At 36.1% G+C, this 15,613-nt stretch overlaps 1 protein-coding gene across 5 annotated transcripts in view; it reads right to left on the minus strand.

Annotated features, from left to right (window-relative positions):
- Window positions 1-15,613, minus strand: part of EPHA7 (EPH receptor A7) — a 192,434-nt gene that overhangs the window by 175,752 nt on the left and 1,069 nt on the right. For all 5 annotated transcript variants that reach the window (XM_045294526.1, XM_004710917.4, XM_004710916.2 and 2 more), the window contains exons 2-3: window positions 12,047-12,111; window positions 7,816-8,485 (exon numbers count right to left, since the gene is read on the minus strand). In XM_045294526.1, the coding sequence (XP_045150461.1) occupies window positions 7,816-8,485; window positions 12,047-12,111 (735 nt within the window). The remainder of the gene's footprint in view (window positions 1-7,815; window positions 8,486-12,046; window positions 12,112-15,613) is intronic.

The raw sequence follows: 15,613 nt of genomic DNA on the forward strand, positions 1-15,613 counted from the left end.
AGAAATCAGTGGTATAAATTCAAAATAAGGAAATATTTGCCTAGAAAAGGGATACTATATGAGTTAAGCCTTGATGAAATTCATAAATGTGTATTGGAAGGCTTATATGTGCAGGTAACATACAAGGTTCTAAGGTATGTAGGTAAAAATCAGTAATGGTCAGATGGTCAGCTGCTTAGAAACCATAAAAGAAAATTTTAAATAATAGTAATATCAGAGAGCATGTGATAATAAAAGGGCAAAGTACCCATAAGTATTGCAAATGAGAAACAGTCTAACTTGGGTATACGTAGTATAAAATTTTAACTTAAAGGCAGAATTCCAGCAACCTGAGATAGGCTAAGTGAAAACTTAAGAAAAAAAAAATGAGAGGAAAAAAAGCAAGACACAGCAAGAACCAAGAGAAATGTACTACCATTATTCATTTGGAAGAAGAAAGTCACTGAAGAAGTTAGAGAACCATTTTAAAGGATAGGATTAAGATATGATAGGTAATAGTAAAAGGTCAAGGTGTTTTGTTTACTTTTCTATTTGTACAAAGCCAAATGCTAAATAATGAGTCATTGTAGAAACCCTTGTGTCTGTAAGCGAAACAGTCCAAATATGACACGTATAAAAATCAATCCCAGATTAAGCAGATCAGAGTCAAGTTGATCAAATTTAACCTAAGAAATAAGGATGTCTTAAATATTTAATTAGGAGCCATTTATGATCGGAACAGTAAAGTAATACTAAGTTGTGTTTGAAGAAGTGAATTCCGGCTGTCGTATAAAGAAATAAATGAAACTGGTTGGGGGTGAGGGCGTGTGGAAAGAAAAATATTTAGGATATTGGAAAAGACAATGGCATAAATATTTTTAAATTATTATAAATGAAAGAAAATGTTAACATTTGTCTCACCGTTCAAAATATTCTATACCCAAAGAAATATTATTTTATATAGGATCTTGTGATAAATAAAATGCTTACCAATAGAGATGTGATTAAGCGACAGGGGCCAGGATTCTAGGACTACACTCATTCTATGTGATGGTGGGTTTATAAGCTATTTCAGTTTCCTTAACAACAACAACGTATATAAATCATATGTATAACGCAAACTTTAATAAGTGTTGATTGTTTTTTTTTTCTTTCTTTTAAATGAGAAATAATAGAATCTATCCATTAAATTATAGGTGCTCTGGTGGCTGCTAACTTCATTGTCAGCAGTTCAAAACTGCTGCTTTGGAGGAGAAAGGCTGGACTTTCGTCCCATAAGGAGTGTCAGAAATACACAAGGACAGATCTATCCTGCCCTGCAGGGTCACTGTGAGTCAGAATGGATTTGATGGCAGTGTTTGGTTAACCATTGGATCAAATAAATAAATGAGTAGCAGTTCCCCTTGAAGCCACTAGTCCTCTGATTAGTGGTGACTTGGTGGATGTCAGAGTAGAAACTACTCTACATAGGATTCTCAGAGACGATATTTTAGAGATAAAACACCAGAACTTTCCTCGAAGCTGGCTTTGGGTGGGAACCGTCAAGCTTTTGTTTCCCAGGAGAAGTGTGTTAACCATTAGCACGCCTTCCTATCAAAGCAAGAACCGTAGTCTCTTCAAGCACCTAAAAAAGCTCTTGGCAATAAGGAAAACCCACAGCAAATCGATGAGTTGTTTTTATTTGACGCCATCACACTATTTGCCCCCATTCATACTACTTAAACTGTACCTGCTATCTACTAGTGCTCTCTCTGCTAAGCCCTGTGTTATATACCCAAGCAGGACTAATTTAAAAACCTAGGCCTGGGAGATATAATTCAAGTTGCCCTGCAGGATGTATGCAGGTTATTTATAACATAATTGTTTTATTTTTAAAGGTTCATCTTCAAGAAATGTTTTAAAAATACATGAAAAAAAAATCACCTACAATCACACCACTCCAAAATGTTCATTGTGATAATTTATATATCCATCTATTTTTCTCTAGACATATTTTTCAATGGTTTTATATAAATACCAATTTTTCTCAAAATTATTAATAAGGCAATTCAAAATTTCTACATAGCATTACTTAATGCTGAAGACTAAATCTAATCAAGGTAATACACCTTATTTTACTTATCAGTTATTTTCATTTTGGGTATTTAAATTATTTCCAATATTTCAAATTATATGTAGTTCTGGGGAGTGGGAAGGTTATATAAATAGTTTATTTTATTAGAATGACCAATAATGAGATTACTGGTTCAAAATATTCAAAGCTACTTGTAACTTATGAGTTATAAGTCCATTAATTCACTACCATAAGAATCCTTCACTTAGAAAACTCCTTGTTTCATTATTAATAATAAGATAATAGCAAGCATTCATTGATTATTTGCTATGCCCCAGATACTATTCTTAGGATTTTCACATGTGTTATTTCATTCATTTCTGACAAGAACCCTGTGAGGGAGGTACTATTTTTATTAGCCCCATTTTATACTCAAGGAAATTAAGGCTTAGAGAAACTGTCCTCGTTTAATAGACCTGGTAAATGGTAGAACCAGGATTTAGTATCCTGATGTGGCTCCCGAATCTGAGCTATTAACCTTGTAGTGAACGTTGAGTGTCTGTGTATAAGTGACTGTGTATACTTGTCTGACTAAAAATATGATATATTATAAAGATCATCTGTTAAGAAATATATTGTCGTAAACTATGTTAATTTTCTATGCAAATAAAATATGGCTTTAAAAATATTAAACAAGGCACATTTAAACTGTAAGTATTGTTAATTCCATGAGGAAAGTTTTAACCTTTATATAATTATAAATTATAGATGTATAAATTAATTGTTATTAGACTCTGTGGCATCGGTTTCGACTCACTGAAACCACATATACAACAGAATAAAACTCTGTCATGTTAAATTATTAATATAACACATTAAGAAGCAACTAGTAGGTATATTTCTTATAATGAAAGCATTCACTTACGATATTTGAACTCACCTTCACATGAATATGAAAAGGGAAATTTCTAAATATAGGATTTGATTTTTTAAATTAAGCTACAAAAATAATATAAGCATATCAGAGCTCTAGATTCTGATATAATAGCATATAAATATAAACTGCAGATCTTTGGAATTTTTTTATAATTAAAGTAACCATATATTTCATCATTCAAATAATTAGTGTTAAGAACTATTCCAGGATGAGATACAAAACAGTATCTCAGGCAATTTAGCCCTGTGGTCTTCTTGCTCACAATACGGTTTCTTAAGTTCTTAATATAACTAAAATCCATTGATTTAAGTCAAGTAAAATTTTAGGAAATAAAGCAGTGTTGTGTAATACGGAAAAAAAAGACAAACTGTTAACAAGGAGGCTTGGATGCTCATCCAATTTTGTTAGTTGTTCTGATTTCTCTGCTTCAGTTTTTATATATATGTTTCAGAGAGAGATGTTCTGAGTGATGCGACAAGGGTGAAATGAACATGACTGCTCAGTATAAACTGCAAACTCCCTGCACAAATACAAGTTATAATACCTAGCTTCACCCTTTAACAAATATTGTCCTACTTCCTAAATGGGATCCAACTGTATGTTTCAGTGTCCACTTCTCTTTGCCTTCCAAAAATATTTAGACAGGTAAGAAGATAGTGTAAAATGAAGTGACCCTTCAACTTTTAAAATGACTACAAATTTTGTTGAGGGAAATACACTAGCTACATTGCATAGAAATTGTGACATAAGCTCCAAGAAAATCTTAAAACTCAGAGACTTGATAATGAAAGCATGCTTACAGATTGAATTACATGTCATAAAAATTCCTATTACAAAACTATTTTTAAAAAATTAGAAGCTTTCCATTTATTACTAGAATTGAAGGGCATGTATGTCTCAAAACTGAATTCTATTTTTACATGACAAAGGAAAAAGGACTCTTCTATCAACAAATCAAAACTTTAATCAGTTTCATAGTTGTTTTTATTTCATGTTATCTTTACATGTGGAAAATCTAAACAAATGTCACAATAGGCTGCTACCCAAGAAAGCTAAGGACTCAGTTATTCTTGGCTCTAAGTGACTAACCAACTTTTTTTGGCTGAGGGCTCACTCATATCCTCTCTCCAGCACATTGGTTTTCCTCAATATGGGCCTGGAATCTGTTTTCAAACTCTTTACAGGATCATTGAAAGGAAACAGGAAAATACTATAGAGAGAGACCTGGATTGGTTCCAGAGGCAAATACTCTCAGCGATGTACTGAAAGTATGCCAAGAAGGAAAGTGCTTTGCAATGAACACAGTGCCATAGTTAAGCACGTCAAACGCGAACCACATTCATTGTCATGGAGTCAGTTCTGCTCACAGCAATCAGCTTCCCCAAAGGGTTTCCCAAGCCAACTGCCACATCTTCGTCATGAGAGCAGCTGGAGGTTCTCTCCAACCTTGTGGTGAGCAGCCGAGGATTCCTATAACTAGGTACAGCATACTGGATGTCCTTGTCAGCATCACCCAAGTTATGAATTCAGAAATTTTTGTTGTAAACATTTTACTAAATTTACAACAATGAGCACACCTTTCAGTTAAGCCATAAGACGCATTTTGCCTTCTCTAACCAGGTTTTGTTTTTATTTTAATGAATGTTTTCTATTAATGCTAATGTGTCCCTATTGCGCAGCAGAATAACCTGCAGATCATGGGGAAACAATTTCACTTTGGTTTGAAGTACCTGCCTGTGTTTTGCAGGTGATAATTTTGATATTCAAAAATGGTTTCAATTCCTCAAATCAGAATAAATAAATGTGAACAATTTTCTTAATATCATATTAAATAATTTGATTTTGTTCACTTAGGGAAAAACTGGAATATTTTCTCAACAGCAAATGTATTTGCGCAGAATCCCAGCAGTTAAAGACTAATTTTTCTTACTTAAGTCTGTACATTGGAAGGAGAAAACTCAGTTCCTATTTGCTTTGTCTTATTAACACGTAAATGTAGAACTCATTTGCGCTAAATTACACAAAGTAAATTTTTTAAATACTCTAATTTTCTATAAAAGAATGAAATATTAAAGGCGCAAGACCTTTAAAGGCATTTCCTAGTATTTTCTCAAGTCTAATTTTACATTTTCACATGTTCTGATTTACGAATATTTTAAAGTTCACATAAATTAAGACCTACATGTTACTGAATTTATTTTAACAAATAAAATATAATTCCATGTTTTTTAAAATATGTTTTTAATGGTTACTGTGGAATTCACATCACTTTCAAGTACTGTGAACTACAAGCCACAAAGAGCAGTGGGCGTCTGAACTGATTAGTCCGCTAAGAATATCGATACTTACCTCGTGGAATAGCACTCAGACTACTTGTAGGGATAAGTCTTCATCAGTTTCTGGTTTGTTTCCACTTATATAAATATTAAAGGATTTTTCTACCAAATTAGACATTCTGTCAATGAAGGATGGAAGCAGAGGGTAGTTTGACTTAGAGGGTGTCAAATGAGGCCGCTGATAGGAACTAAACTTAAAGAATTTTTCAATTTATTTTGATCAGAGTTAATTTCATGTCAGGATGGCATGTATGAAAAGTATTTAGTATCTCTGCCAACAAGGCCAGAAATGTATGGCTGCTCAGTTACTACATGTCATCGGTTAGGTTTAATAGAAATACAATACAAACCATGAGTAATATTTAAACTTTGAGTAGTCATTTTATAAAGAGTAGATAGAAATTAATTTTAATAATAGTTTCTGTCATTCATTGTAAACATGATTATTTTGTAAGTAACTAATTTAAATATTATTGAAATACTGTATCCTATTTTGCGGGATTCTGAACTTTCCAAAGCCAGTGTATATTTTATACTTAAAGTAAATCTCAACTCAGAAAAGCCAGATTTTGAAATCTAAAGAGCCTTATGTGGTCTTATATCAGACAGCACAAACCTAAATATTTATTTAACTGATCATTTCTTATCTTGATATTACACTAGAATGACAATTCTATCTTAGTAATATAATGTATAAATATTCAGGATACCAAACCACTATAAATAAGACATTTAAGAAACAGACCATTTACCAGGATTATCCTAGCAGTATCAATGCTAAAGGGCTCAAACTCTGGAGCCAGAATGCCCTAAATTTGAATCTAAACTCTGTATCACTTACTAGTACAACTACAAGTAAGCTATTTACCGCTAACAACTCTACTTTTCTATTCTTTTAAGTAGATATGATACCCATATCTGTAAAGGAACTAATATATGTGAGGCAATTGTAAGCTTTCAAAATATTTTAGTTATTATAACTGCTATAAAACTCAACCAAACTCAGGCCATGGCGTCGAGGCCAATTCATAGCGACCCAACTCATAGCAAGGCCAACTCATAGGACAGACTTGACCTTGTGCGTTTCTGAAACTGTACTGTTTACTGGGGAAGAAACCCCCATCTTGCTCCTGCTACAACTATAGTAACTGGAAAGTACAAATATAGAGTAACGCTGCTGGCTTAGGAATTCAAAGAAAATATAAGCGATTTTTTGTGAAGCATTTTATTTTATAAGCTTAAGAAGGCATAAGTAATATAATCTCGTAAGATATTTTACAGGAACATTAAAAACCACGTATCTATCCAGTTTTAAGGTCATGTGAAACAGTATTAAATAGAAAAATGGCCAATTATTAGAACCGCAGAATGGTATATAAGAGAATATCTAACCTTAAAAAAATTCATATGCCACTCCACATGCTATTACTGTTTTAAACAAAGAGAAAAGTCTCAGCGATCCCTTGAAATAACTAAATCTTCGCTTTGATTCATCTCCATAAAATTGTTGCCTACTAACCAATGATTTATCAGAAAGCTATTCAGTTTATCTTTAAGTACACACACACACACACACACAATACAGCTTTGGCACAAGCAACTTCAGAAAATTATTCAGTGAAATTTGACTATTTTAATCACTTCATAATCATAACAGATTACTGTAAAGCTTTGGAAATGTATTTGGAAAGGTACTTGCAGTCAATAAAAGTATTTTTTATGGTACTCATAGGCACAGACAACATGGGTTTAAAATCATAAGGAACTACATCTCCTTAAATCCTAATGTCAGCTACGTCTTTCCAGGCTAAGTGTACCGTCCAAATGACTCTGGCAAAGCAGAACTACTGATTCTATGTTACACATAAGGCTACGTACTCCAACTCCTCACTTACCAATGCCCTTGGTACCTGACATTTTGTATTTACGAAGAAAATAAAACCTCTACTCTCTGACCATTGGGTGCATTCAGAGTATAGGTCTGGCAACAGCAAACACAAAGGTGGGGGTATGAGAATAACACTGAATGTAACAACTTTGGTGGGTCATGATTCTCAGTGATTTGACGCAATGAATGATGAAATAATCAAATTTAGAAGCTATGTGACAACATAATCTGTCAATGTATAATGATGTTCCCATCCTCCGTTTTACAACCTGATATATAGGATGTTTTCATCCTCCATTCCTATATGATGCCAACTTTTGCTTAAGAACCTGGTCTTTGGAAATCCAGTCATATTAATAAGTGAGCAGTGGGTGTGTTTATGTTCAAGCAACATATGTTATTATCACCAATATTTATTGTACACTTTTAGTACAGATGCCACTATAAGCAATCTTTGATAAATTTGCCTAAATTCAACAGAATCGGGATGCTAGTATAAAAAATGCTCAGTGTTCAAATGACTATCATTACTCCACACATTTTATATTGAAACTGAAAGAAAAAACAAACAAACAAAAAACCCTGCAAATCAGAATGAATTTTGAAGGTACAGGTGACTTACGTTCACAAGTGTCTCCTTTTTGCTGGTAGCCAGCTTTGCAGATGCACTTCCCAATGGGCACTAACCATTCTCCTTCTGCACTGCAGTGCATCCTGGGGGAGTTTTCTGCCTCTTCCTCTGCACTGCTGACACATGTCCCCCGAACTTCGACTAAAGAGGAAAATTCTGAACCAGTCACTGTATCTGGAAAGATAGCTAAGTTCTCAATAATGGACCAGCACTTCTTGTAGTACACTTTGACGGAAACCAAAGCTATGCAAGCCCCTACATCCTGAAAGGCAAGATAGAATCCTTTTTTGGACAAAGGTCCAATCTCTCTCACCTCAGTGTTAAGCTTCATCTTTCTTTCACCAAGGTCACCCTGTGTAAAACTTTCATCTGCAGCAATTGTGTCTATTTTTACATATAGGTTTTCTCTTATATTCCTGCCAGTGTCGTAGTCTGTTTCATAATAGTACAAATTAAAGGTTTCCTTGCATGTTCCCAGTACTCCAGGAAGACTGTTACAATCCCTCAGGGTGAATTTCAATTCTACAAAAATCCTTTGTGCATTGCCTTTTGAAATCCAGTTCGTCCGCAGCCAGTTGTTTTGGTTGGGTTCCATAACCTGGCACACCTGGTATGTTCGTATCGGGGTATAGTTCTCATCCAAACCACTAATTTCTTCCCACTGTAACATGAATAAAAGGGTATCAGTTATTCAGCAAAAAACACTATTTTGCTTTGGTAACATGTGAGGGATTTTTAGTGTACCATAAATGCAGATATTTGACAACTTTAAGTTACTGCTATCCTGGCAAACATTGTGACCAGAGAAGAATACAGGATTCAGAGTTCAATTTCATCCTGGTAGTAGAAAAAAAATCACTTAGATTGCTTGCAGTGTCTGGGCATACAATAAATATTTCATTTTGTGGTAACATTTCCTTGCTAGTCTTTTAGGGTTTTCTTTCTGCGTTCCTTATATCTACATTCTCTACTGAGATCATAAAGTTTTATGGAATTAAGTTTACAATTTTTAAATGATCATTTAAAGTATATGCATAGGGATACATGGCAGAATTTTTGAAAACTCGCTTGACATTTATTTAATGTGTCCGTATTAGACAGAAACTAAGGGTGCCATGGATTCTTTCAAATGTAAAAGCATTCTCCAACGTGTTGATTTTTATAATGCAGAATATTTTGAAACCGTTACAAAATAAGCTGTCCTAAATAAATAAATCATCAAGAGTAATATTCTATAGAGGTATTTAGTTATTACTATATTACATAATATTGTGTATGAAGCCAGACAACTCTACATAAGTTATGAATAAAAGTGTAATCTTCATATAAAGTTATTTTCAATAGGCAATCATCTATACCTGGTAAATTAACAGACTGAGCATGTTTAGTGACTTTCTGACAGGAAAAAAACATATACAATTTTCTCTTATATACTGATAAATTGTACATTACAGTGTGTTTAGCAAAAATGAAAAGTAAATCATAATTTTAGTGGAACTTGCAACAATGTCAAGATTATACCACATATATTACTACCTATCACTCAGTATTAAACAAATAAATTCATTTTATAGTCTTAAAAGCCTAAAATATCAGCTATCTCATAACTAGTTATGTATATCATTTATCACCACTATTGCAAAATGTTCACTTTTATGTTTATGATGCTTTAATAGTGAAACTGTCATGTACCAGTATTCATTTCTACAATAAGCGATACTAAATATAAATATATATGGTATTCATATTTAGAGCAGTTTCATGCAAGAAAGAGTTCTAAGCATGCATATGAGTAATAAGTTTAATTTTTTAAATGTGATCTGTATATTAACTTTTTTAAATGCTCTGCAGAATAGCTACCTTGAAAACTGTAGTTCTTAGGAAGTTAACAAAACTGACAAATTAGCAATATACTACAATTCACAGTTTTTTAGTGTGATAGTAACATATTTGCTAGTTTTATAATACAGTTTAACACCATCAGCAGTCCTCAAATGCAGCACAGTACCTATTTTCATGTCCAACTTTTATTTCACATCAGATATTTCTCTTTGTTTCTACTTTGCTGCTTATAATCTATTTGAATGGCATTCAGCCAAATATACCCAAACACATCCATTCAGACCTCTAGATTTTGTTGAGTTAATTTATTTTAATGTTTAAAAGAAGCAAAACTTTCTTTGTAGTGTATCTATTAAGAATCATAATCGACTAAATACCATTATATACCATTACTTTGTAATGGTATTTATTAAATAGTTGTACCAACTAAAAATTTGAGAGGTCCAAAGTTAAATATGTTCTTTTTAATATTTCTACAGTTTGAAGAAACCATGCCTAATTAGAATAAAGGAACTGAAGTCAGGAATTCCTCATTCTAAGAATAATAATATATTGTTCAGTATATGAAAACATATTGTTACTGCATATGAAACACAGATGTCACTGAAAATATGCAAATATTTTAGAGAGAAAATTTCAACACAATATTAAAAAGATAAGAAAACTTGAAACTAAAGCGCATTTAATTTGACTCTTGTTTTTTATCTTACTTTCTTACAAATTACACTATTGCGAAAGTCCTCTTAATTCGGATGCCATACTTTCATAGTATGCTTATAAATTTTTTTAGAAATGTAAGCTTTAGGAACATCTATCTATTCCTAAAATATTATTCACATACCTATTTAGTCACATGTGAATTAACTGTTTCATAAAAGGAAAACAGTGTCACTATCATCTTCTAATATTATCTGTTGGTTCCTATAGTTATTTAGGGTCACTTTAGATACTTGGGTCTGATAAAATGCCCATGTGAGTCCAAGATAACACTGACAGCCATAATTTATCATATTGTGGGGTACATGGATGAAATACTAAAATCATATATCAGTTTACTTCTCTTCAGAGATAAAACCATCCTCTATCTCTATTTGTTTTAATTGATGGATGGTGGAAATGGCTTGCATCTGTCATTGGCAAGAAAGGCATTTCATTTTTCATAGTGAATGTCTCTGTACAATAGATGTTATTTTACTCCCCAAAACTATTTCATGGTCATGAAAAGTATTGCATTCACACTTCAAACTCAGTGCACTGTTTACGTTTAATCTACAAGTTATTTTATAATTTGTAATTTATTGTGACCAATACAGACAGCTACAATATGATTTTAAGTGCTTTCTAAAAATTGTATTTAATAAACTCTGGCTATTTTCAGTAGATTGGCATTGTGTATACTTTGCATCCCTAACTGAATTTCAGTTCAAACATATTGATATGATTCTGTTCGTATATTCAAAATCCCTTTCAGGCTCTCATTCTTCTCTTTTCAGAATTGTTGTGCTTCTCATCTCTTCTCTCCTATTCACAGTCTTTTGACTAGATTTCTTACTGTGATAAAGACTAGCTGAAGTAATAATAGAGGGTATGCTCTCTTAGAACCTTCTTCCTTATTAAGGAATCCTCTCTCACAATTAAAATAAGACCTGCAGACATGGACACTGAACTAAAGTTAAGCAAGTAGCATATATTTTCAGATACATGAAACCTACTGGCTAGCACTGGTTTAGGTCTCACTTATTTGTTGAAAGATTTTTGATGGGCAATTTTCTCCCATATATACTGCAGCAGCCTTTACTGTAAGATGTGCCTGTTCTGCCATCACTTCTGATTAGTAACAGCAGATAGCACATGATGTAATTTGGAAAATCCAAATAATATTTTATAGCAATTTATATGTTAACCATATTACATTTTCTGCTACCTTTTAAAGCATATTTCAAATGACACTAAAATTGCTTATTGCTTTTGAAACAGATCACATACTGTTTTAAAGAACTATACATAACCTATCTGAGGCTTATACTACAGAAGTACAGAGCAACTAAAAAGGTTTAAGTGAGTTAGTGAAAGGAATGTTCTCCTTAATTAGCATTTATAGCCTGGAACCTCAGGTAGGATTCCATTCACAATAGGAATTCACAAAGCTGTTTATAGGGATTTTTTTTAATCCCTTTCCCCAAGATCTAAGTATACCTTCTCTATCCAGAAAACTCAGTGTCTCAATAAACAACAAAATATTGTACAGAGTATTTGGAATTAAAACAGTTCAATGATTAAGAACAGAAATAATTTGCCCTCCCTGACCCCCGCATGGGAATAGATTGTGTTTCTTATTTTTAAAAATATAAGTTGGTATTTTATGAGAAAAAATCCTTACCCCATTGGGTGGAGACGAAATCCATTCCAACTCTGTCTGTTGTGCTTTAGAATCCAGTAGAAGTACTGAAAAAGAAAGTTTTATTTCAAAAGTGTATATGAAAAAATAAACATTTGTCTATACAGTTAAAGTAAATCTAATTTTTAAAATATAATTGTTACCTTATGGCTTAAGATATATATTTTATAAATGAAAGGTGAAATAATACTCACCTGATACAAATATGTTCTTACAGAGAAAACGTTAGCAAAAGACCAATTCTATATTTGATAGTTTTAAATTATAAATATTAAAATATTGTTTGAAATAAAAAGCAGTATGGAAACAAGGTAAAAACTGACTTCAATATATGTGATTTAGAAGTACAGACTTTTGTAAACCATTACGGCCTCCAAACTTTATCATATCTAACTTGAACATAGTAAAGTTTAACTCCTATATTACTCGCAGTTATGATTTTCAGTATTTTTCCAAAAGTATTTCCTAAAGTTCTGTGAGGCTTGGATTTTTTTAAAATTGTGCACAGTACCTTTTGTTAATCAAAATATAAATACAGAAATGCAGAAATGTTAATATATGGCAATGTTTTGAGATGAAATAATTGCCTATTATTTACAAAATATGGTTTTTAATCTTATCAACAATTCTTTGATAGAAATACTTCAAAACTAATTCCCAAGGTAGTATAATTAAACTCTGATTTGAGTTTTAATACAGTTGTATTCTACTTGTATGCTATCAAAAGGCATATGTTGACTAATTTAGTATTTGTAACATATAATGTATATTCAGTAATGAGCCTGATACTACCAGGAGAATACTTTAGAATGCTGTACATTAATACATCATACATCAATTTGATATATTTTATTGCTCTTAAGGACAGTTACCTTTCTACCTCACTTTTTGATAAAGCTAGTTTCAAAGTTACATGTGAGCTTTTATTCTTAAAATATTTCTCTAAATGTACAACATTTTAACTCAGATGCCAATTTTCCAACATTAGTAATGAGCATATATTCAAGTATGTATAAAATGCTTAAAATCGACCCCTGGAAAATGTTAAATTTGGAGTTTATGTATCTCATTACATGAACTTTTAAATATTGACGAACTCTCAACCATTAGGGAAAATAAATGCAATCTAAATCGGAATGAAAATTTATTATTCTAAGAAAACAAAGGAACAATTAATTATGTGTTTAACTCCTGCACCATAGTCAAGGATAGCCCCTGTAACTGAAGTTACAGTGTAGACACATTGTTTAGCATTTTGTTGTTTACTTTTCAAGAATATTTTTACCTTTATGACTCATAAATACTTTGACAATAGAATGTTGGTCACGAGAATTTGACTCCATTTCAAACAGGAAAACACGAGCAGTTTAAAAACACGTAGTTGCATTTTGCTCTTGGATTATAAAGAAATCGTTGGATTAATGAATGAATAAGAGATCATTTGAAAAGTTCGTGTTGACCCTGAACAATAAAGTCAAAGCACAAGGAAATAATGTGGGTCCTAGGCACTTTAGGGGGGTTTTGTTAGTTTTTTAATCCTCTGTATTGACATGAGACAACTTTTCAGATTTTAAATCCAGGTCACATTCCCCTGTCTTCCCTAACCCCCACCCCCCACCCCCTCGGTGAGATAAGCATTGAGCGCTTATTGCCCCCTGGTTACAGCTCCGCACCGCCAGCGGCGAGGAGCTAGGGAGCCTGGCGGGGAGGTGAAGCCCGCAAGCAAATTGAAAGGGAGACAAACAAACCAGCAAAATAGAAACAGGCCAGAGAGCTTTTAAGCAGAAGAGAAGCAGCTCTAAAGTGATCGTGCGTCTCGCTGCCCGTCGTTAGCACCCAGCATACACGGTCAAGTGTGCATGCGCCCCTTCCCGCCCAAAGCACTGTCCCGGTCTCCGCACCCCAGCGGAGCAAGCGGGCCGGACGCGGGGTGCGGGCGGCGCGGGCCGCGCAGAGGGGAGGGCAGGGCAGGGCAGGGCGCGGCGCTGGCCGGGCCGGGCGGGGCGGGGCCGGTGGCTGGGCGGGGCAGACGGGCGCGCCCGGCGCGCCGAGCATCCATTACGCTTCCGCCAGACCTGGGCACTCCAGGGAGCCGGTGGCGCCCCGGCTGCCGAAGGAGCCTGGAGGAGGAGAGAGGTTTTCGGGAACCGTCTCCTCTGAGGGCACCGCGGCGGCGGCGGCGGCGGCTTTTACAGGGAGGAAAAGCAGCAGCTGCACTTCGCCTCCAAGCGTCAGACTAAGACTTTTGCAGGCGCTCGCAGGAGCGGGAACTGACCTCCGGGAGAACATTTGTCCGGAAGGGAAGGGGAATAGGGTCTCGTGTCTTCCTACAAAGGCCCCCAGCCCTGCCCCCACCCGGGAGACCTGGCACCTGCTCCGGGCGGGGTGCAGCGCGCGCTCTGGGCGTGCACGAAGCCCCGGGCAGTCCCGGGGCGGCACGCTCTCAGCTGGCCTCTCTGGGTGGCCACCGCGCGCTGGGAGCGCCGCGACGGAGGAGCGGGACGCACTCGCCACCGCACCCGACCCTGAAACATCTCGCATCTGCGTGGAAAGAAGGCGATGCCTGGAATCGGAATCCTCTCCAGGTCTCTTGCACCCTGAGAGCGAGAAGCGAGCGAGGCGTGCTGGCTGCGGGAACCTCTCCCCCTAGTGATGCAGTTATTTATAGCTCCAACTCCTGCCGGAGTCTGCGTGAGCCACCCCGCGCGCCCGGCCACGCCGCCGCGGTGAAAACTTTTCCGTAGTGCCGCTCTTCCCGAGGACTCCACCCGGGATCCCAGGACGGGCGGTTTGCAATCGCTAGTGTCAGGAGAGGGGGCATGTGCGCTTTGGTGCGGACGGTTTGCTGTGTGGGTGCCCGTTCCTGGCGGACGTCTATGCATCTGCAAATACAACCCTCAGTTCCGACTCAGGGTTTTCTCTGAATGGGTTCAACTTCAACCCAGGGTAGCAGACGTGGAAACTGGGGTCAGAAGGTCGGGCTGGACGCAGGAGTGGGAGATGGCTTTAGGGAGCGCTGAAAGAACGAGCCAGGGGGTGCGCGATCAGCACCAAATCATTTTAGTTTGCGGGCATAAATGAAACGAAGACCGATGTTTAACACACACACACCACGACCTAAATCTGATCACAGAATCCTCCACTCTCCACGCTTCAGAACAAATAATTCTAATTTTAAACGCCTAAATATCCACCTTAGACACACAGCTTGGAAGCTGCGGGGCGGCGTGGGGAGGGGAGGGGGGGGCGAGGATAGTGACACTGCTTAGAAGCAAGACATTTCCATTGACAGGATTTATTTTTCCCCAGCTCCAACTACAGGCACCGAAAGGTATTTTACCTCCTTGTCAATGGCTCAAAGGAGAAGAAAAATAAATAAATAACCGCGCAGAGACGCATCTACCGGGCAAAGGAACCCTGCTCTCCGCAGCCCGATCTAGTCCCCAGGGCCCTGGTCTTCGGTGAGGTCTGGTCACTCGCGCGCCCAAATGCCTGGCTGTGGTTCGGGGCCCAGGGGCTCCGGACTGCTAGCCGCCCCCAGTGCCATCG

The sequence above is a fragment of the Echinops telfairi genome, unplaced genomic scaffold (genome assembly GCF_000313985.2).
Source record: "Echinops telfairi isolate 266 unplaced genomic scaffold, ASM31398v2 ScPeMD7_3533;HRSCAF=4204_0, whole genome shotgun sequence".
NCBI lineage: Eukaryota > Metazoa > Chordata > Mammalia > Afrosoricida > Tenrecidae > Echinops > Echinops telfairi.